Raw genomic sequence first — 21,851 nt, 5'->3', positions numbered from 1 at the left:
AGTTGAAGTCCGAGGTGTAGAGGGTGAACAGGAAGGGAGCCAAGACAGTTCCCTGTGGGGCCCCCGTGCTACAGAGGAGCACGTCAGACACACAGTCCTGTGTCCTCACATACTGTGGCCGGTTTGTGAGGTAGTCCTGGATCCATGTGGTGAGGTGGTGGGCCACCCCCGCCCGCTCCAGCTTGTCTCCCAGTAGGGTGGGCTGGATGGTGTTGAAAGCACTGGAGAAATCAAAGAACATGATCCTCACAGTGCTCCCCGCCTTCTCCAGGTCGGAGAGTGAAGTGTGGAGGAGGTAGATGATGGCATCATCCACACTGATGCCAGGCTGATATGCGAACTGGAGTGGGTCCATTGAGGAGCTCACCAGGGGGCGCAGGTGGACAAGGACCAGTCTCTCCAGGGTCTTCATCAGGTGAGACGTCAGCGCCACTGGTCTGAAGCTGTTGAGCTCCTTCGGGTGGGGGGTCTTTGGCACCGGGACCAGGCAGGATCTTTTCCATAGCTGGGGGACCCTGCCCAGCTTCAGGCTCAGGTTGAACATGTGCTGGACAATTCCACACAGCTGGTCTGCGCAGGATTTGAGGAGCTGGGGGCTGATGCCATCTGGACCCGCTGCCTTCCTCGCCTTCATCTTCTTCAGCTGGTTCCTCACCTGAGATGTTGTGAAGGCCAAGGCTGGGCAGGAGGGAGTGGTGGCTATCTGGTGTAGCTGGGAGCTGGAGACTGTGGAGAAAAGGGGGGAGGGGGTGACACGCCCAGCAGGAGGAGTAGGTGGAGGCTGCAGCAGGAGAGACTGAGTGGAGGCAGGCATCTGATCGAACCTATTGAAAAAGATATATAAATATAATACACAGAGGTATTAAATGTTGAAAATAAAACACAAATGACTTCGAGATATTGTTCTCTGCACTCCGTCGATAACGTATGTGCTTAGATGGAGCTCAGTGCATTGTAGCGCACACTATACAATAATTAAGAAATTAAGAAAAATAAACTTACCAAAACACATTTAGTTATCGTTTTAGTCCTTCAACAATCACACCATTCCACGGGTGAAGATCAAAAATCAAGCTTTTCAGTCGAAGAAAGTTTGAGAAGTTCAAGTGTCGTACTAACGGCTGTTAGCAATTGCGTCTAAACCAGCTCAATCCGGTTGGCTCCGGTATGAGACTCCTCGTGGGGGAAGGGCACTTTGTAAAACTTTATCATCAACGTAGAGTTTACAATCCTACTTTCATTCATTCATTATTCATACCGCTTATCCTCACAAGGGTCGCGGGCGTGCTGGAGCCTATCCCAGCTGTCTTTGGGCAGTAGGCGGGGGACACCCTGAATTGGTTGCCAGCCAATCGCAGGGCACACAGAGACAAACAACCGCACTCACAATCACACCTAGGGGCAATTTAGAGAGTCCAATCAATTTACCATGCATGTTTTTGGAATGTGGGAGGAAACCGGCGTACCCGGAGGAAACCCACGCAGGCACGGGGAGAACATGCAAACTCCACACAGGGAGGCCGGAGCGGGATCGAACCCACGACCTCTGAACTGTGAGGCGGACGTGCTAACCAGTCGCCCACCGTGCCGCCTACAATCCTACTTCTCAAACTAAAATTGTTCACCTCAAGAATTATTTACATTGGGTTTTCACATTAATCACAATATGTTTTCAATAATTCTTTTTTTTTTTTTTTTTACCATTTACTCATTTATAATTTATCTATTTATTTATCACAGTTGGACATGTATCATAAACATTTTTAACTGGGGTTACACAGAGGTGTTTTTAAAAATCATTATCTTGCTAATCTACTATTCAAACCCGCTGTGGACACGCTTCAAACACACTTCAAATGTGCCACTAGTACTTACCCAACTGTGTGTGTGCTTACTTCCATTGCGACCCCCAGGGTTGGTTTTGTCATATAATTATTTGGGTCCAACAGATGGGCAGAAGTAGCATTCAACAAGTTTCATATTTATTTTCCACACTTCCCCTCCTGCACGCTTCCCGGCCTGCCTTCAAAATAAAAGCATACCAGCAAACCACTACACAACAACTTTGTTACGAGAGAGAGGGAGAGAGAGAGAGAGGGGAATGAGAGGGAGAGAGAGAGAGGTGAATGAGAGGAAGAGATAGAGGTGAATGAGAGCGAGGTTTGTTATATTCAATGAAAAAGTCCTGCTGCGTTGCTTGTTAAAGTAGGGAAGATGCCAGAAGAAGTGCATGAGCTCCACCTTGATGTGCTAGCGTCATCCTTTAGTGCTGCACACAGCTTGACTATACTCGGGACACAAGTTGTTTTGAAACAGTTGCATTACAAGTCGGGGGTGTCGCTTCAAAAAGACAGCGACAACATTGGATATTGTGCCTGCTACAACCATAAAGAGACCAAGATGACTAGACGATGCATTTAATTTTATTGCGAAAATGATCTGGAAGGTGGCAGGTAAGGAGGAACGTGGGTGAATAGCTTCTGTACACACAAATATGTGACATAACACCCACGCTGCTGCCAAACTAGTTTGCTTTGCACAGCAACGAGCTGCATCCTCTCCTCCGTGTGGGAAACTGTACGTCATTGTAACATGTGACATAATGGACCGATCAGAGCAGCAACAATTCCTGATGTGTGCATGACATGTGTTGTAGACCTGTTGCCAACAGCACAATGCGTCGGTCATGTGAATCAATATGGTAGTTGTCGCTCGCGCCGACACAGGAGTATAAAGAAGCCTAAAAAGAAGCTTTTCACCAGTAAGCTGAGATGAAATTTGGCCGCCTCGCGACCACGTCACACGCATGAGGGCCGATGAGTGGGCCAAACTAAAATCCACTTACGCCCTTGTTTAATCGAGGCCTTTTTTTAAAAATTTGTCAGCCCCCACCCCCGACCTAAAAACGGGCGTCCATAGAGTCCGACCGGTCCGGCCCTGGGATGGACTTCCCAGCTGAAGGATATGGGTGACTTTATATTAGCCAATGGGTTGGCTGGATGTTAGTCAAGTGATTATTGTATTGCATACGGTTAATCGTGTTTTTTTGTGAATCAGTATATTAGTGATACATGGATCGGATAGTGATTGTGTTACACATTTTTGGTAATGACATTAGACATGTTTGGTCATCGTACACAATTAGCCAAATATCTTACACATAAGCAGTCATAAAATCAATAGTTAGGACAGAAAACTCTTTGTTTCTTGTGTAGCTCACAGACACACACACACACATACGCCTACACACTCACACACCAATAGGCATTCATTGTTATGCACACTGTATACGCATATACACACAATCTTGTAGAGTGGATTGTGGCCTCTAGTTGCTTCACAGGGCTGAGTCCTTGGGACTCTGGAGCCGCCAGCCCAGGGAAGTTCTCGAGGTGTCAACATGACCAGAGACTTGGAGTGATGAGCCACGGAAGGAGAAGATTTGAGTCTACCGACATTTTTTGATTAGATTTCTCTGTTAGGGCAATATGATATATATATGAGGGTTGCATTTTAGATAGCGCTCTTTTCTGACTGTGCCCGTCCCGGGTATGAGTACCCCGCGAGGTTAAGGAAAGCAGCGCAGCTTGACTTCTGTCAGATTCTTGAACTTCAGAGACTGAAAGAAACAGCCAGAAAATGCAATCAACTTGTGTGAGTATTTATTTATATTGGATGGCTTCTTGAAAGATAAAACGAACATGCTGTGAGTTGTTTTTGTGATTTGATAATTGGGCTTGCGCCCTCGTGACCCAAACCAACAACTCCAACACAGCTCTGCTCAATAGTGCCTTCAGGGCATTTTTTAAACTTACCATTCATCAGACCAGCAACTCTCACATGCTCGTCCATTTTCACATGTTCTCCTGAACTTGCCCTCCCACCTACAATAGGAGTCTATCAGGTTATGCCAAATACGATGACAGCCAATTAGTGTCCACTTCAGGGTGTGACATTGACCATTGTTTTTTACACCCCCAACAACTTAAGCACAAGCTCCATGCATCAAAATGGATCTCATCATCATAGAGAAACAGTAAAGTGAGAGATTAGAAGTTCGATTCATGCGATTAAAAACAATTACACTTTGACTGTAATTAATTGATGGCAATTAATGCACAACTTTGACACCCCTAATTCAGTTATGATAGTTATGATGATATGAACTGAATAGGTGTGTTATAGTGGAATCTTCTAATTCAAATGCCCTAATAATTCTATAAGTTGGAAACCAACTGTGGCAAATGTCATGGAAAAGTATAGCACAGTGCTTTTGCAGCAAAATTACAAGAACATTTGATTTCAGGGTACGCACATTTGTGGAGGTGTGTGCAACACAATGACATTTTCTCCGTCTGCGGAATGCAGCCTTTTTTTTTTTTTTTTTTTTTTTTTTTAGACAATAACAAGTGAAAATAGTAAGGTTCACCTCTATTACATTGGCTTGCTTAATATGGATCAATGAGATGCTTCGTTGCAAATATGTGTGGCGTGAGGTAAGTCTCTGTTTTTAATATGCACTTTAGATACGGTTAGTTGGATTATTGTTTGGTTTGCTGCATCGCTCATGGATTTAAACCCGAAATAAGGTTTTTTGTGAAGGCATTGTAGCCAAAATGAAGATGTATTGTATTGGGCAAGTGTGTTTGCTGGTGTGATGTTTCAAAGGCTCGGGTACGATGAGCACAGACTTTGAAGTACTCGGATGTCGAGTTGTTTTTTATACTCGTTTTATTAATTTAATCGTCAAATTACAGATTGAATGTATTTTGTAGGTAGTAATATGTAGATGTGAGTGTGCAATAAGGTATTATACAACATTAACAAAGCAGTGCCTGGGAACTCAAACAAGCGGACTCATTTATTGGAGGTTAATGTCAATAAGTGTTTACAGCTCCAAGTGCTTACTTTTCCGTGGAAACCCGTTCAAAATGGCTTTTTGAGTGCGAAAGGTTGCCAACCCCTGCCCTAGACTGAGCCAGACAAATCCTAATCATTCTCGTCTTGTGCATTGGTGATGAAGGCTGCTCGGAGCTTCTAGAACTTAGTCTATGTGAAATGCACCACACAAATTGGACTGCATCTAAACGTAGTCACTGACCATCGACACTTCATATGTGCAGAGACGTTCTCACTCAGGATTGAGACTCCTTCCCCCGATTGGGAACAAGTGAAAAAAAATCAGTCAGGTGACAAGCTCTCGCTGTGCAAAGGAGAGATTCGCCGTTCCTTCTTGCCTGCTGTTGTCAGACTCTTTAACAAGAACATTGTGTAGTCTCTACAAACTGGCGGAAATTAGTGCAATTGTGCAGTCCTGCACCTGAGCTCATATTGTGCAATACCCAATATTCCCCACTACTGTAATACCGTGCAATACTCAACATTCCCCACTACTGTTAGTCTAGTTTTATTTTTATCCAATGCTGTCCCTTACATTTCACTACAGCACTGCAGCACTGTCACTTACTTAGTATTTTTCCTCTGTACTATGTACAGGCCAAAATGAGTGTTCCTCATACTTTTTATGTAGATGCAGGTTGGTGTGTATATACACATGTTACTGCGTATATTTACATAGGTTTGATCCTAAATGTTTGCCGTCAATGTTATACATTAATGGCCACATTATGCCGCCGCCCCTGTGTGACCTATATCTTTGCTGCTGTAACAATGAAAATTTCCCCACTGTGGGATCAATAAAGGCATTCTTATCTTCTTAAGTGGGCAGTGCAAAATTAGACAACTCCGCGTCTGCTATTGACACATTGCAACTATCTACCAACTATTTTTCCTTGTTTTCAACCTGTCAGAGACCCAGCCCTGCGCACAAAGGGTGTTAGTAAGGTATGACGCCTTGTTGGGCCCGCTACAAGTGAATATTAACATAATAGTGGTCTCGGCGGACAGCAATGCTCATGTAATTGTTAAAGACGATTATATGGATGGGCGAAAATCCGCTTATGCTTAATCCGTCTTTTTTTTTTTAGGTTTCCCATGTATCATTTATCGTCTGCAAAATGGGCGGATAGACGGACCGGTCTGTCTGTTTCGCTTAGTGCCTAGCTCTGACTGTTTTTTAACACCTTGGCTTCAGTCGACCTTTTTGTAGGTCTTTGGCTTTTACATATGTCTCACAGTTTTTGTAGACCAAGGTATAAAAGGCAACTTTAAAAAAAAAAAAAAAAAAGTACCAGGCACTAGAGGTGGGCGATATATATCGTTATCTGAATCATCGTCAATCTTGCTTTCACAATGTGTAATTTCACATTATCGAGTATTAATACTGCCTCTAAAAGCATAACGACTCGAGTCAGTCGACGACCGCAAAGTATGAGGAAATGCTGAAAATCAGGGTGCATTGATCGCAGAGGAGCATAATCAGAAGTGATAATCATTCGCCGAATCAGCAGGCAGGACCGGTCATGTGACTCTGTCCACACTGCAGCGGAGCTGTTTCAAACATAGAGGAGTGTCGAGCGGGGATTCATAGCGAGGCATGAGTCCACGTCATCTGTAGTCTGTAAATGGTTTGGGGTTGACAAGACTGACGTCGATGGGTATAATAACATTGCTAGATGTGCCAAAACAGTCACCGTGAAGAGCAATTCTGTTGCACCACGAGCCATATGGATTACGAGGAAAACTTGGCGACCACGCATGCACGCCAGACAAAAGCTTAAACACACACACACTCAGAAAACAGTCGCCAAGTTGAACCAACAAATATAAATGCACTCACGCACACACACACACTCAGTACTTTAGCGAGCAAGTCAAACGTGACATCCTGGATGATCGGTTAACATTCAGTTTAGACACTTTTAGCCCGCATCATTCGTAACTAGTAGGGGTGTAACGGTACTCTAAATCACATTTCGGTTCAGTTTCTTGGAAACTTCGGTTTGGTATATTTTCGGTCCAAAAAAAAAACAGTTATTTTTAAATGTTTATTTTGAAAAGACGACAAGTAAATGATTCATTTTTTTTAGAAAAAAAATAAAAGCAAACCATTTGGTTGACATTCTAAGAAATTACACCACAATAAAAAATACACTAACAGTAAAGATCTCTTAATTTTTGTAAATTATTAAGACACTGAAATCTTTAAACACTCAGCAGCAACAGTCTATGAAATATCTAAGTATTCAAGTTAAAGACAAGTTGTCATTACATATGTCAGTACATATACTTTTTGTGATGACAAAACATACATACAATTACAGTTACAGTTAGCAATAATTGTAATTGTATTAAAACTCTGTAATGAAATAAAGTAACTTTCAAGTCTTTATGAAAATATTTACACTTTTTAGGCATTGAAATCTTTTGATGTTCAACAGTATTATATATATTGTAACGAATTGGGTTATCTGTGTTGTGGCCGGATTTGTGTTTTGCTGAGTTGTGATGTTTCCGAGGTTCATGCATGCATCATACGGCTAGCGAGAGAAGCAGCGGAGAACGAAGAAGAGCTGTTGTACTTTGTTTTTAGCTAAAAATACAGATTGCTTCCTTGTCTAAGAAACATTCGAAGTCGGATATTCGTTATTATGTTAGACGTGTTACCTGCAACAATGTCATATAGCAATGTCGGCACACAACTTTGGGACTTATACACATACCTTTTCCCATCGGCGATTTTAACAGGAAAGCTAGAATGTTCCCAAACAGGAGACCGCAGTCTACGAGGGACCTTCGAGCTCTGACTTGTTTGCGTATGCCATTATAATGCCATTTATCCATGCATTTATGATTGATCACAGCTTCTGGCGTCCTAGCTCCTCTTTAGTGCCGCTGCACTCCTCTCCCGCGTGCAACAGTCAATAGCGCCCGTGTGTAAACTAGCGCTAATAAGTGGACCGAACCGAACGCAAGTGGACCGAACCAAACATGCCATCCGAAACGTATTAATACACCCACGTGTACCGTTGCACCCCTAATAGCGTGTATTCCCGTTGTAACGCTGTCTATCCACAATTGGTCTGTGAAGAAAGTGCAGATTTATAATTTTGTAGAATATCGTCAAATTATCATTTTTGAAAAAAATATCAAGATATTTTCTTTTGCCCATATCACCCACCCCTAACAGGCACTACTGAGCAATTGGAAAAAAATGCTAATCCTTTAGAATATTGAAATTTTCACCAGGCCTTATGTGTGTGCAATGTTTCATGAGATTTTTAATTTTTTAGACCCTCAATAAAATGTGTTGGTTTCTTGGCAACCTTCCACAATTTTAGAAGAAACACAAACATTTTCATTTTGATCTAATCAAATCTCTCGGACGAGTTCATTGAAATATGAACTCCGACCAAAAATGGGGCCAAATCTGAAAGTAAATTTAAAATGGCAGACTTCCTATTTGGTTTAACCCATTAAAGCCTGAAGACCCTCATGGGACATCTCTCTAAAACCTACGGTCATCTTTGGAGTCACCTGTGCAAACCTGACATTTCCGCCACCGACACAGTAATTAATATCTCCCCTGTAGCAGATAGAAACATAATTCTAAAATAATTTGAAAGCTTAGACATGTGGTTTTCACACAGGCACGAGTTTATTAATCTTTACTCTTTCAATCAAAGATGCAACTGAAGCACATTTTTTAATTCAAAAAAATCGAGTGGTAATTACCATGCTCTATTCTCTTACAAAGACGTTGAAATTGTCATTGTCTACGAACATATATATTAACCATACATCACGTTTGGATGGTTTCACGTCTTTAAATTCCGCGAGCGTGTTGTCTGTATTACTGCCGTGACTTATAGCAGAGCTCCCGCGTTTGACGGCGTCCTGCCATTACTCCTCGAAAAAGTTTTGGATATGCTCCGATAACTCATGACACCATCACATGTATATTCTGATGCATTTCATTGGCTAAGAGACCGAGAATTGGATTAAAGAAAAAAATGACGTATACGCTCTCCGTCTTTAAAGGGAGAAACACGCAACAACGCTCCCGGCTTTAGTGGTAGAAATGCGGTTATGCGCTCCCGTCCTTAATGGGTTCTCAGGGGTTTGCAGGATCTCAAACTCTGGTCCTTGATGGCTGCTTCCCTGCATGTTTTCCATCTTTCCCTGCTGCAACACACCTGTTTCAAATGATCAGGATTGTTATCAGATGAGCTGCTGATGAGCTGATCATTTGAGAATATATTCTTATTGAAAATTGAACCATCACATATAGATCCTCAAGACTGTTGATTTCTTGGCAAACAGACTGTTGCCGTCTGTTTGTATTTAGCGAAAACTATTTCGCGAAAACTCACAAACTTTGTGTTAAACATCATACATCATGAAAGTGTCGTGTCAGCCCATGCAGCTGCCGCACCCCAACATGGGTGATGTGTCAGCCCGCCGCGCCGACACAGTCTGGGTCGGGCCACAACTCCAACAGGTCTCCTTCACGGCTATGGAAATTGGCTAGCAGTTGAATTCAAAGAGGAGCAGAAGTCCAGGCTGCTGGCACACAGTGTTTTATTCAAAACCCGAGAACCGGTCACATGTGCACAAGTGAGCAGTCTGATTCCAAAGCACCCAAAGGTTTTATACAGTTTTTGCCGGGCCAAACCACTTTTTCTGATTGGATAGGGCCAGTTATGCCCTGGCGCCCGCCCGATTTTAACAGTGTCATAACAGGCGGCTCCACCCGTTTTTTATGGCTAACATAATGAACTTTCAAACTTAACTCATTCTCTGCCATTGACAATTTTACTTGTCTTTTCACAGTCCAGCCATTCAATCCCAGGAATTTATTTATATTTTTTTCACATTTTTTCAAACGTTAGGATACAAGAGGGTCTGAAAATGTCTGGCAATGCATTAGTTAATGGTATCTAATGTGTTTTATATCCCATCACAGTCAATTTTGATTTATATAGGTGGCATGCAAATTTTTATTGGCAATATAATAAAAGGCCCCGGAATGGGTCGTCAAACATTCTTTGATCACTTCAACCAGGTTTACAGTGACATGTCATCACCTTCAGTTCAAACAGTGGTTCAGGTTCACTCGCTTCAACTAGATTTACAGCAACATGACATTACTCTCAGTTCAAACAGTGGTCAGGTACACTCACTACAACTAGATTCACGGCAACATGACATCACCATCTGAGTCCCTACCGGATGGCCGAACTTCTCACCCTATCTCTAAGGGAGAGCCCGGACACCCACAGCTCATGACCATAAGTGAGAGTAGGAACGTAGATCGACCAGTAAATTGAGAGCTTCGCCTTTCGACTCAGCTCCTTCTACATCACGACAGACCAATACAGAGTCCACATCACAGCAGACACTGCACCGATCCGCCTGTCGATCTCCCGTTCCACCCTACTCTCACTCGTGAACAAGACCCCAAGATACTTGAACTCCTCCACTTGGGGCAGAATCCTATCCCGAACCTGGAGAGGGCACGCCACCCTTTTCCGACTGAGGACCATGGTCTCAGATTTGGAGGTGCTGATTTTCATTCCGACCGCTCCACACTCAGCTGTGAACCGCTCCAGTGAGATTCTAAGATTGCGGCTTGAAGAAGCCAACAGTACTACATCATCTGCAAAAAGCAGAGATGCAATACTTAGGCCACCAAACCGGACCCCCTCGACTCCTCGGCTGCGCCTAGAAATTCTGTCCATAAAAGTTATGAACACAATCTGTGACAGAGTGGCCTTGGCGGAGGCCAACCCTCACGGGAAACAAATCCGACTTACTGACGGCAATGCGGACCAAAGTCTGACATCGTTAGTACACGGAACAGCCCTTATCATGGGGCTCGGCACCCCGTACTCCCGAAGCACCCCCCACAGAACTCCCCGAGGGACACAGTTGAACGCCTTCTCCAAGTCCACAAAACACATGTATACTGGTTGGGCGAACTCCCATGCACCCTCGAGGACCCTGCTGAGGGTGTAGAGCTGGTTCACTATTCCACGGCCGGGACGAAAACCACATTGCTCCTCCTGAATCCGAGATTTGACCTCCAGATGGACCCTCCTCTCCAGCACCCCTGAATAGACCTTACCAGGGAGGCTGAGGAGTGTGATTCCTGTGGAATTGGAACACACCCTCCGGTCTTCCTTCTTAAAAAGGGGGACCACCACCCCGGTCTTCCAATCTGGAGGCACTGTCCCCGATGACCACGCGATGTTTTAGAGGCGTGTCAATCATGACAGCCCCACAACATAAAGGGCCTTTAAACTCCGGGTGGAACTCATCCACCCCTGCTGTTTTGCCACGGAGGAGCTTTTTAACTACCTCGGCTACTTCAACCCCAGATTCAGGAGAGCCCACCTCGGAGTCTCCAGGCTCTGCTTCCTCATTGGAATACATGTCGGTGTAATTGAGAAGGTCTTCGAAGTATTCTCCCCACCGACCCACAGCGTCCCGAGTCGAGATCAGCAGCACCCATTTCCATTATATACAGTGTTAATGGTGGACTGCTTTCCCCTCCTGAGACGCCGGATGGTGGACCAGAATTTCCTCGAAGCTGTCCAGAAGTCATTTTCCATGGCCTCACCAAACTCTTCCCACACCCGACTTTTTGCCTCAGCAACTGCTGAAGCTGCATTCCGCTTGGCCAGCCAGTACCTGTCAGCTGCCTCCGGAGTCCCGTAGGCCAAAAAGGCCCGATAGGGCTCCTTTTTCAGCTGGACAGCATCCCTTACCGCTGGTGTCCACCAGCGGGTTCGGGGATTGCCGCCACGACAGCCACCAACCACCTTGCGGCCACAGCTCTGATCGGCCGCCTCTACAATGAAGGCACAAAGCAAGGTCCACTCGGACTCAATGGAAAAGTTCTGCCGGAGGTGGGAGTTGAAACTCCTTCTGACAGGGGGTTCTGTCAGACATTTACAGCAAACCCTCACAATACATTTGGGTCTGCCAGGTCGGACCGGCATCTTCCCCACCATTAGAGCCAACCCACCACCAGATGGTGATCAGTTGGTAGCTCCGCCCCTCTCTTCATCTGAGTGTCCAAAACATGCGGCCGGAAATCAGATGATACAACTACATACTACTAAGTCGAACTGCGACCTAAGGTGTCCTGGTGCCAAGTGCACATATGGATACCCTTATGTTTGAACATGGTGTTATGGACAATCCATGACGAGCACAGAAATCCAGTAACATAACACCACTCGGGGGTGCCGTTCCTCCCAATCACACCATTTCAGGTCTCCCTGTCATTGCCCACGTGAGCATTTAAGTCCCCCAGCAGAAAGATGGAGTCCCCAGGTGGAGCGCTCTCCACCACACCCTCCAAGGACTCCATAAAGGGTGGGTACTCTGCACTGCTGCTGGGTGCTTAGGCAGGAAGGCGGAGGGAGGCTACCCTCTCGTCTACTGGGGCAAACCACATTGTACAGGCGCCAAGCCCGGGGGCAATAAGTATGCCCACACGTGTGGAGCCTCTCACCTTGGGCAACTCCAGAGTGGAAAAGTGTCCAACCCCTCTCGAGAGGACTGGTACCAGAGCCCAAGCTATGTGTGGAGGTGAGCCCGACTATATCTAGTCGGAACTTCTCAGCCTCACACACCAGCTTGGGCTCCTTCCCTGCCAGAGAGGTGCCATTCCATGTCCCAAGAGCTAGTTTCTGTTGCCGGGGATCGGACCAAACTCCCTGCCTATAACCGCCGCCCAGCTCACACAGCACCCAACCCCCTTGGCCCCCCCCCACCAGTGATGAGCCCATGGGAAGGGGGACCCACGTTTCCTTTTCGGGCTGAGCCCGGCCGACCCCCATGCCCACCAGGCGCTTGCCATCAAGCCCCACCTCCAGGCCTGGCTCCAAAGGGGCCCGCGTCCGGGCAAAGGAAAACGTGATCCATTAATTTTATTCTTCATAAGGGGTCATTTGAGCCGTGCTTGGTCTGATCCCTCACATAGGACCTCTTTGCCATGGGTGACCCTGCCAGGGGCACAAAGCCCCAGACAATTTAGCTCCTAGGATCATTGGGACACACAAACCCCTCCACCACGTTAAGGTAACAGCTCATGGAGGGGCCCAAAAATCCCCTAAACAATATATTTTTAACTTGATATTGTATTACTTTTCCTCAATTGGCCTCAACAGTAGAAAAGGTGAAATGTTGACTTTATTCATATTTCCATGTAAGATTTACAAAGGTGGTATTCGGATCAAAATGACCCGTGAGGCAAATAGAGTTGAAATCAAGGTCACAGAGTTATTTCCACACCGCAGAATGTTACAATATTATAATTACGTCTTAGATCAAGCAGAAGTAGCAGAAGTAAAAAGACAAATCAGTTGGTCTTCTCGCAAATTGCTCTGCCTTTGATCAGTCTCAGATCAATTAGTAGTAAACGTGAACAAGACAGTAGCAGACATAAACAACACAAGATAGGTGGCGTTCTGGCAGACTGCACAGCTATTTTCTTGTGGATTTCAAGAAGTTATAAAGATGCTGCAGAGAACAAGACCCTGAATTCTCTGTGTTGAAGCCATCAGTGTTTGTTATGATGTTGAAGAGGCTCTAGAGCTGATTTTTTTTTTTTATGTCCAGCAAGACAACTCTCAAAAACTGTAGGATGTATAAGAACAAGAAGTTGGGGAAAGAACACAACCCAAAGCATGATGAATCGTCTTCAGAAGAAGAAAAAAAAACTGAAGCTGAAAGAGAGACTTTTCTTTCAAAGAATTGCAAAATAACATGGTCCTCAGCAGCATATGACCAACACGGCAGGGACCTCTTCTGAACTCAGACAGCAGCTCTTGAAGAGGAAGATCACCATGGTTGGTACAGATCGAGCTCCCACTGCACTGCTTGGGTCAAAGGAGAGAGAGGTCTTCTCATCAAAGCTTGTTTTCATGCCCACGACCACTCTTAAGTTTGTTACCTCCCAAAGAAAAACAAGAATGTAGTTCTTCTGAGCACACTGCACACAGACGATGACATTAGCGATCGTAAGCACAGGAAGTCAGTCATCATCCTAGACTACAACTGCAAAAAAGGAGGTGTGGACAACCTACAAGGTGATTGCAGCATCGAGCTACAGAAGGATGACTGCCACTGGACCCTGGTCATCTTCCACAACATTATTGATGTTTAATCCTACAGTGCTTTTGTGTTTTGGATAGAGATCAACCCCACCTGGATGACTCATGAGCAGAACAAGAGGAGAGTGTTCCTGGAGCACCTAGGAAATTAACTTGTAATTCCACTCATTGAAAGAGGGAAGCATGTCCCCCGCACATAAACCTCAGCAGCAGGTGTAAAGGCTTTTCAGAGTGCATGAGCTCCTGATCAACTTGAGGATCCAGCTACCACAGCCACTTCCCCAGCTAGGGCAAGTAAGAGGAAGATATTTCAGTTCTGCCCTCAAAAGAAGGACTGTAAAACACCTACTGTATGCTGCAGGCATAAGAAATATATCCGCAAAGGCAGCCCTGGCAACGTTGGGGTACTTGCACTTTGGGATGCTCGCACATTGGAATTGGATTTTTTTGAAAATTAAGTACATGAGTTTAAAAGCAATTTTTATCAAATATGACCTCTACAAAAGGCTGAAATAAAGGCAAAATGTGGAAGAAAATTTAAAATGGCTGACTTTCTTTTCAGTTTAGTGTTGGGCTTCATGGACATTTTGTAGGTCTTGGATTGTTACATGTGCCTTTTGGTAGATCTTGGTGTCACGTACCAAAAGGGCTGCTTCACTGTTTTTTTGTTGTTGTTTTTTTAAATGTTAAAAATCGCACAATATCACAATATAAAACAGTAATGCTGTTTCCTGGCCTGATGTTTTTCCCAAATTTCATGAGTTTTCCTAGAAGTTTAGACCCTCAAAAGTAGTGTTGTTTTCTTATTGAATAGACTGTTGCCATGATAACAGCTTTTTGCAAAAATTCACAAAATTCGTGTTGCAAAATTATGAAGGCTAAAACAATGTTACAAGCAAATATGACATGTATCTGGTGCACCACTGGCAGAAAAAAATAAAAAATAAAATAAACACATTTCCTATAGCCAGTAGGCTGTGGTACCAGTACATTAAAAGTAAGTTTGCAGATTTCTTCAGGCATAGACTCATCAAATGTGAGAAATCTTTAGAAGATATATTATCATGTGGATAAGTTACAGCAGGTTTTGCAGTCAAGGTGACGCCAAACTTTAAAGTAAATTAAAAATGGCACACTTCCTGTTAGGTTTAGCATATGGCTCCAAGAGACTTTTTTGTTGGCCTTGACCTGTTACATATATCACCAAAGTTTAGTGATGTAGGTGAAACGTACAACTGGGTCTGTTTTTTGTTGTTGTAGTTGTTTTTTTTTGTTTTTGTTTTTTTTATTTCTAGGGTTGTTTTTTTTATTTCTAGGGGGCGCTAGAGCCATTTTTTTTAATTGCACGATAATATAGAAACATATTGATGATTACACCAGGCCTGGTGTGTGCAAAGTTTTGTGAGACTTTGTGCCTGTTTAGACCATCAAAATCAACGTTGTTTTATTGGTGAACTGCCCGTTGCCTTGGCGACAGTTTTTCATGAAAAATCACCACCTTTGTATTTTAACATCAGGAAGGTCTACACAGTCTTCTGAGCAATTATGAGGTACACCTGGTTAACCCGCAAGGAGAAAATCGTCAAAGAATAAAACATGTACTTCCTTTAGCCAGTAGGTGGTGTAGTGTATTTTTTTTAAGTGCGTCTTAGTTCCCTTCCAGAGAGAGAAGGCTGGCTAGATGATGGAAACAATGTCTTCAACACAGTTGATTGGAAAAATAATTTATTATTGCCCAATACAGCTGATGTCAGAATAAATCTTACAGGGGAAGCCAAATTGCCCCCTTGTCTCCTCCAGAGCCAAAAGGTCCACCCAGGACCTGTCTTTATTTTTACTTTATTACCTTGGGAAGGATCTGATCACAACCAAAGAGGTTTTACAATGTTTACACAGATGTCCAACTTTAAGAACTACTGACCCTAGGTCAGCAGCCGCATCTAAGTTAAAGAGCAGTCCAGCAATAACTAGATTAGTCAATACAGTGGTACCTCTACTCAGGAAATTAATTGATTCTGGAAGATTTTTTTTAAGTAGAAAATGTTGTAAGTAGAGACGTATTTTCCATGTAAATGCCCTAATCCATTCCAAGCCCCCCAATATTCAGACATAAATGTTTTATAAAGCATAAAAATGCATCACAACATAACAACATAACGTAACAAATACATGTTACAATTATATTATTGCACTAATAAATGAGAGTTGTGCATAATGTAAAAAAACAAAGAATAAAGAATAAAAATGGTCATTTACCTTTTAATCGCTGTCCTCATCGCTTTTTGCCCTCTTTGGTTCATCTTCTCTCTCAGACGTGGTTTTTGCCTGGCGTTTTGTAAAGAACTGATTTAATAACGTGGCGACTGTCGATACATTACGGTCATATTCTTTGGCGAGATCAACCGAACGCATCCCTTTTTCATACTTTTCTATTATCTCTTACTTTGTTTGTATGGAAAAAAAAAAAACATGTTCTCCTTTTTTTGTTTTCCTCGTTTCTAATTCATGTAAAACTATCAGAACTCCTCATGGCCCAGGGGCGAATGACAAGGACGCTGCATCTATCTATCTATCCATCCATCTATCCATCCATCCATCCATCCAACCCCACCCACCCACCTACCTATCTACACACATAGAGACATACGGAAGAGGTCCTTCTTAGCCAATGGGACGCCAGGAAGATGCTAGGTAATAGCCAGTGGCAGAGCAGCTTTGAGTATGTTGCGTTCAGGAAACTCTGGAGCTGCAATTAGTAGCCCATACTGCGAGTAGCAGCCCATACTTTTACCTTTCGTATCCTGAAATTTCTTTCGTAACAAGAGGCAATATTTTCCTGTTGAGGCGTTTCGTAACTTGAACATTTCTTATGAAGAGACGTTCGTAAGTAGAGGTACCACTGTATTAAAACATACCTCAGTGGTGCTACCACTATGATGAAAAATAAGTTCGTAGATCTCTTCTGGCCTCAACTATTATCAAATGTAATTTTTTTAGATTTTTTTTTACTTTTTTTAAAACTTTCTAGAGGGCGCTTGTGAGACCATTTTTAAAAGATTGCACAATTAATTAATGAACTATTTTATGAATTTACGAGGCTATTTGTGTGCAAAAAGTTTCATGAGTTTTTGTGCATGGTTATATCCTCAAAATCTGCATTGTTTTATTGGCAAACTGGGCGTTACCATTTCAACAGCTTTTTGTGAAAAATGTCAAACTTCGTGTTTCAACATCATAAAAGCATAAGAATTATTCCGAGCAAATATGAAGGAGATCTGACTAATTGGTGTTATCTTCGTTCCTTGTGCAGTTGTTTTTCAAGAACACAAGGCTGCACTGAGTTCAAACCCAGCTCAGATTTTTTATTTTTTTTTATTTATCTATTTTTTATAATCAAGAGCAAATGAGTGGAGGACGTGAACGAGAACAAAAAGATTGGTATTTCTACCCATTTCATATGGTCAGGGCAACAAATTGTTGGAAAACTCAATCTGAAACTCATGGCCTATTATAACAATGGCAATGCCACGCACCTTCCAGCATGACTCAATTCTATGGGGGAAGACACACCTCTCAGTGTTCGCGCTGGGCGGAGGTGGACGACGCGGCCGGCGATGGAGCAAAAAGTCTTCCCCTTCACGCTCAACCAAACCATGCCTGTAAGTGTGATGATTCACCATTGCTACTGTTGGAGTTGTTTGTTTGGGTCACCAGGGTGCAAGCCCAATTATCAATTCACCAAAACAACTCAATGCGTGTTCATTTAATCTTTCAAGAAGGCATCCAAATATGAATAAAGACTCACCTAAGTCTGTTTCTTTCAGTCTCTGAAGTACCGGAATCTGACAAAAGTCAAGCCGGGCTGCTTTCCTTAACCTCGCGGGGACTCGTACCCGTGACACGGATGCAGTCAGAAAAAAAATCTAAAATGCAACCCTCACATATAAATCATATTGTCCTAACAGAGAAATCGACTAAAAAAATGTCGGTAGACTCGAATCTTCTCCCTCTGTGGCTTATCACAAGTATCAGGTATTCTTGGCGTTTCGAGTCCTTCACTTGGCTGGCGGTTCCAGAGTCCCAAGAACTCGGCTCTGTGCAATAACTAGAGGCCACATTCCACTCCACAAGCTTGTGTGTATATGCGTGTGCAGATAAGTGTTCATCACAATTGTGTATGAATGCCTATTGGTGTGGGTGGGGGTATGTGCGCGTGTGTGTGTGTGTGTGTCTGTGTCTGTGTCTGTGTCTTGTGAGCTACACAAGACACAAAGAGTTTTCTGTCTTAGCTATTAATCATTTTATAACTGCTTACGTTTAAATATATTTAGCTAATTGTGTATGATGACCATAAATGTGAATGCCATTACCAAAAATGTGTAACACAATTACTATCTGATCCATGTATCACTAATATACTGATTCACATAAAACCATGATTATCCATATGCAATACAATAATTGACTGGTATTTTTCATGTTATATACATTTGTCTGATCCCTTTGTGGGAGTAATGCACTGTTTTCAGAGTGTTTGTAATATTAATTGACATGCCCGTACTTTGTCTCCCTTTTTGTTTCTTATTCTAGATGTCTCGATCTGCCTCCACACACAGTTTGAGTGACACTGCCAAAAACAGTACTACGGTGCAACGCTCTAATTCTTTGGACAACCCTCCTCTCAGTGCCAGAGTTCCTGTCTGTATAGTAACTTCTTGCAGCCCTGCCCAAAATATTACTACCCAAGATTTGGCACAGATACCAAAGGAAACCAAAGCATTTGCCCCAATTGCTACTATAAATACTTAGAGGCTAAATCTTCCGTTCTGGAATATAATTTATTAGTCAAATCAATTTATTTTTCTTCAACCCTTTTTTTGTTCCCAAGCATACAACCAATGCAGCCTATCCCAAGTTTGCTTCTGTTAACAAATGCCCAAGCCAACCCTCATTTCAACTCAAAAACATTGGTTAAAATTTTGGATCCAATTGTTTGTAGACATGTCCAGGCTACAGAATTCAAACCAAGGCTCCCAGCTTCTCAAATCATTGAAGGAACCATTTTCGGAGTCATGCGGGGATGTCAAGTTCCCCTTGCAACGTCATGAAGTAGTCCATTTCCCAAAAGGAGACTCTCCTTTAACCAACCAACCAAGCCCAGGTTCTACAGATTACTGTGAGCAATTATCACAGCAATTAACAACTAATTGTTGAACAAAGTGTAGTTTTGAGTATTATGAACTATTCATACAATATTTGCTGCTTGCCTTTGAACACTCTTTGTCCTGAACAGGCTTGTTCAAAACATTAAAAGTAACATGTGTTTTTATCCTCTTGATTTTCAATTTGATATCAAAATAAAGTAAGTAGATTTCAAGGTGTTGATTTGGAAGAACTTCATTACTCATCATCTGGGCACTGGGGTACCTGCTGGTGATTGCAGAACATAAACCAGAAAAATAAATGAGTGAATTTACATTTGAACTTCCCATGGCTTGCAAAGGATCTGAATGACAATTAATTGAGAACCATGTGACTTGTGTGAATATTGTTATAAGGTATTGTCCTAATGTGTTGCAGCACCAATTGTTTTCGGATATTTACTGCTTGAAGTGTAACAAAACTGCCATGCAAATGCGAATTGTTAGACTGTGGTTCAATGGAGTTCCCCATTGCACTCAGGAAGCAGAGGCTATGTGGTCACTTAAAATGCACATATATATATATATATATATATATATATATATATATATATATATATATATATATATATATATATATATATAGTAAATAAAAATACTGTCTACTACAGAAAGAAAAAACATTTCTCATGAGGATTTGTTTTTATAGAAAAATACATTACATATGAACAGTATGTTGAATGTATATATCTGTCGTGTCATTTATCTTTCCATTCCAACAACAATTTACAGAAAAATGTGGCATATTTTAGAGAGTTTGATTTGCAATTAATTACGATCAATTATTTTTTAAGCTATGATTAACTAGATTAAAATTTTTAATTGTTTGACAGCCCTACTTTTTTTTTCCCTTGCTGTTAAAATGTTGAATTTTTTGGATGATGAGTATCTGTTTTGGGAGATAAAACTGTTTTGGGATAGGTTTGGGATAGATTGATACATTTTTACTCCATGTTAAATATACAGTATATAGCCTACATTTATCCTTAAGACAGGAAATACTTAGCAGTTGGTTTGGAAAATTTGACTAAATAGTTATTTATCTATTCACCAAGTGATTTGTATTCAATATAACTAGGCTGGACGATAGATGTTTTATGAAGTTAAGACTATACCCACCTCTGATGTGACAACTCTTAAGGGACAAGACATCGTTTCATAATGTACCAGACTGTGAACATCATTATCTACAAGCTGTTTGACATCATAGGTTCAGGATTGTCAACCACATCCAGGAGGAACAAGAGGAGCTGTATCACAGGGATTGAATGGGGAAAATCCATCGATAACAAGTGATCAAATTTGGCACACTGACACACACTGGCTGGATTGAGTAACTTCTAGCACAAATTTTAGTGTACAGAAGGCGGAAGCGCCAGGGGGAGGTCTCAGAGAGGAATTGGAAAGCACATTTTTGGGAAGTGAATGGGATATTAAGCAGTGAACTAAACACACAAAGGTGTGAACGAAAGGAGGGAGTTTGAATGTGTATGAAATTTGAGTGAATGTTTAAGGGACGGCCCCCAGGATAGAAAACCTGATTTAGGGACCGACAAGCCATCTTCAGCACTTGGGCGGCAATGGGATCAACCCAGGATCCTATTGTATTCCAGGTACTGATTTCCAATATTGCTTTTGGAAAAAAAAAAAAACACATTTTTTGACTAACCAAATTTATCCATCAAAGTAAATGAATAATTGGATTGAAAATGGTCAAACAGAAAGACAGGTGTTGATAAACCTGAATTTTGATGAATTATTGCCTCCAAATTGGAATGGAATCTATGTGTGAGAGTCATTATTATTATTATTATTATTATTATTATTATTACCATTTAAAATTTGATTGAGATACCAAATGATAGGATTAGCTGGAGGATGTCTAATGTTCGCTTTAAGAGTTAGGGGTTAGACATTGTCCAAAACAAACTGAATAAGAACACAGAAAGTGTTTTATTTTGATTCCACGTCACATGAGAAAAAGTATACAATATCACTTTAATCAAACTTTTTTGACAGGTTTGTAGTCCGGAAGTAACAGGTGTGATGTAATTTTGTAGTCCGTAAGACATGCTATGACGTCATATCCAGTTTTGGCCCCGCCCCTTCTGATGACATTTTAGTCGATAAGTCCCGCCAAAACCACGCCCCTTTGTAGTCCATAAGCTCCACCCCTAACCACATCCCTTTGTAGTCCATAAACCCCGCCCCTAACTGCACCCCTTTGTAGTCCGGAAACATAATTTTTACCCCTAACCCCGGGATAGGTCACATCCGGTCGACCATTTTGCGTTGCCACGCTTGTCTTGTCCGCCATTTTGGCACTTCCTAGTCCACGCCCCTTGAACACGTCATTTATGATTAACGCCCCGTTCCGGTATGACCAAATAAGGATATGGATGAGATCGTGCTTCCCCCTCGTTCAAAGTAACAGAGGGACATGTACATGTTTTTAGGCTGCCACCATCTTTTCCGGTATGACCAAATATGGGTATGGATGAGATCATACTTCCGCCTGTAACATGAAACTCATTGTATAGCCTGGGATATAAGTCCAGGATTGTTCTGAAGAGGTCGAGACACATCCCTCATTTGCCGCACGCTACCATACACTTGGGTCTAAACA

General features: G+C 42.5%; 1 protein-coding gene across 7 annotated transcripts in view; it reads left to right on the top strand.

Annotated features, from left to right (window-relative positions):
• ect2 (epithelial cell transforming 2) overlaps positions 1-18,982 on the top strand; it is a 235,313-nt gene extending 216,331 nt beyond the window's left edge. For all 7 annotated transcript variants that reach the window (XM_086047347.1, XM_086047345.1, XM_086047350.1 and 4 more), the window contains one exon: positions 18,615-18,982. In XM_086047347.1, the coding sequence (XP_085903473.1) occupies positions 18,615-18,833 (219 nt within the window). In that variant the 3' untranslated portion in view covers positions 18,834-18,982. The remainder of the gene's footprint in view (positions 1-18,614) is intronic.
• The last annotated feature ends 2,869 nt before the right edge of the window (positions 18,983-21,851 follow it).

Source organism: Filicampus tigris, chromosome 12, assembly GCF_054856515.1.
Source record: "Filicampus tigris isolate MCC_2025a chromosome 12, RoL_Ftig_1.0, whole genome shotgun sequence".
Lineage (NCBI taxonomy): Eukaryota > Metazoa > Chordata > Actinopteri > Syngnathiformes > Syngnathidae > Filicampus > Filicampus tigris.
The sequence above is the reverse complement of the archived record's forward strand: the minus strand, read 5'-3'. Positions and strand labels throughout refer to the sequence as shown.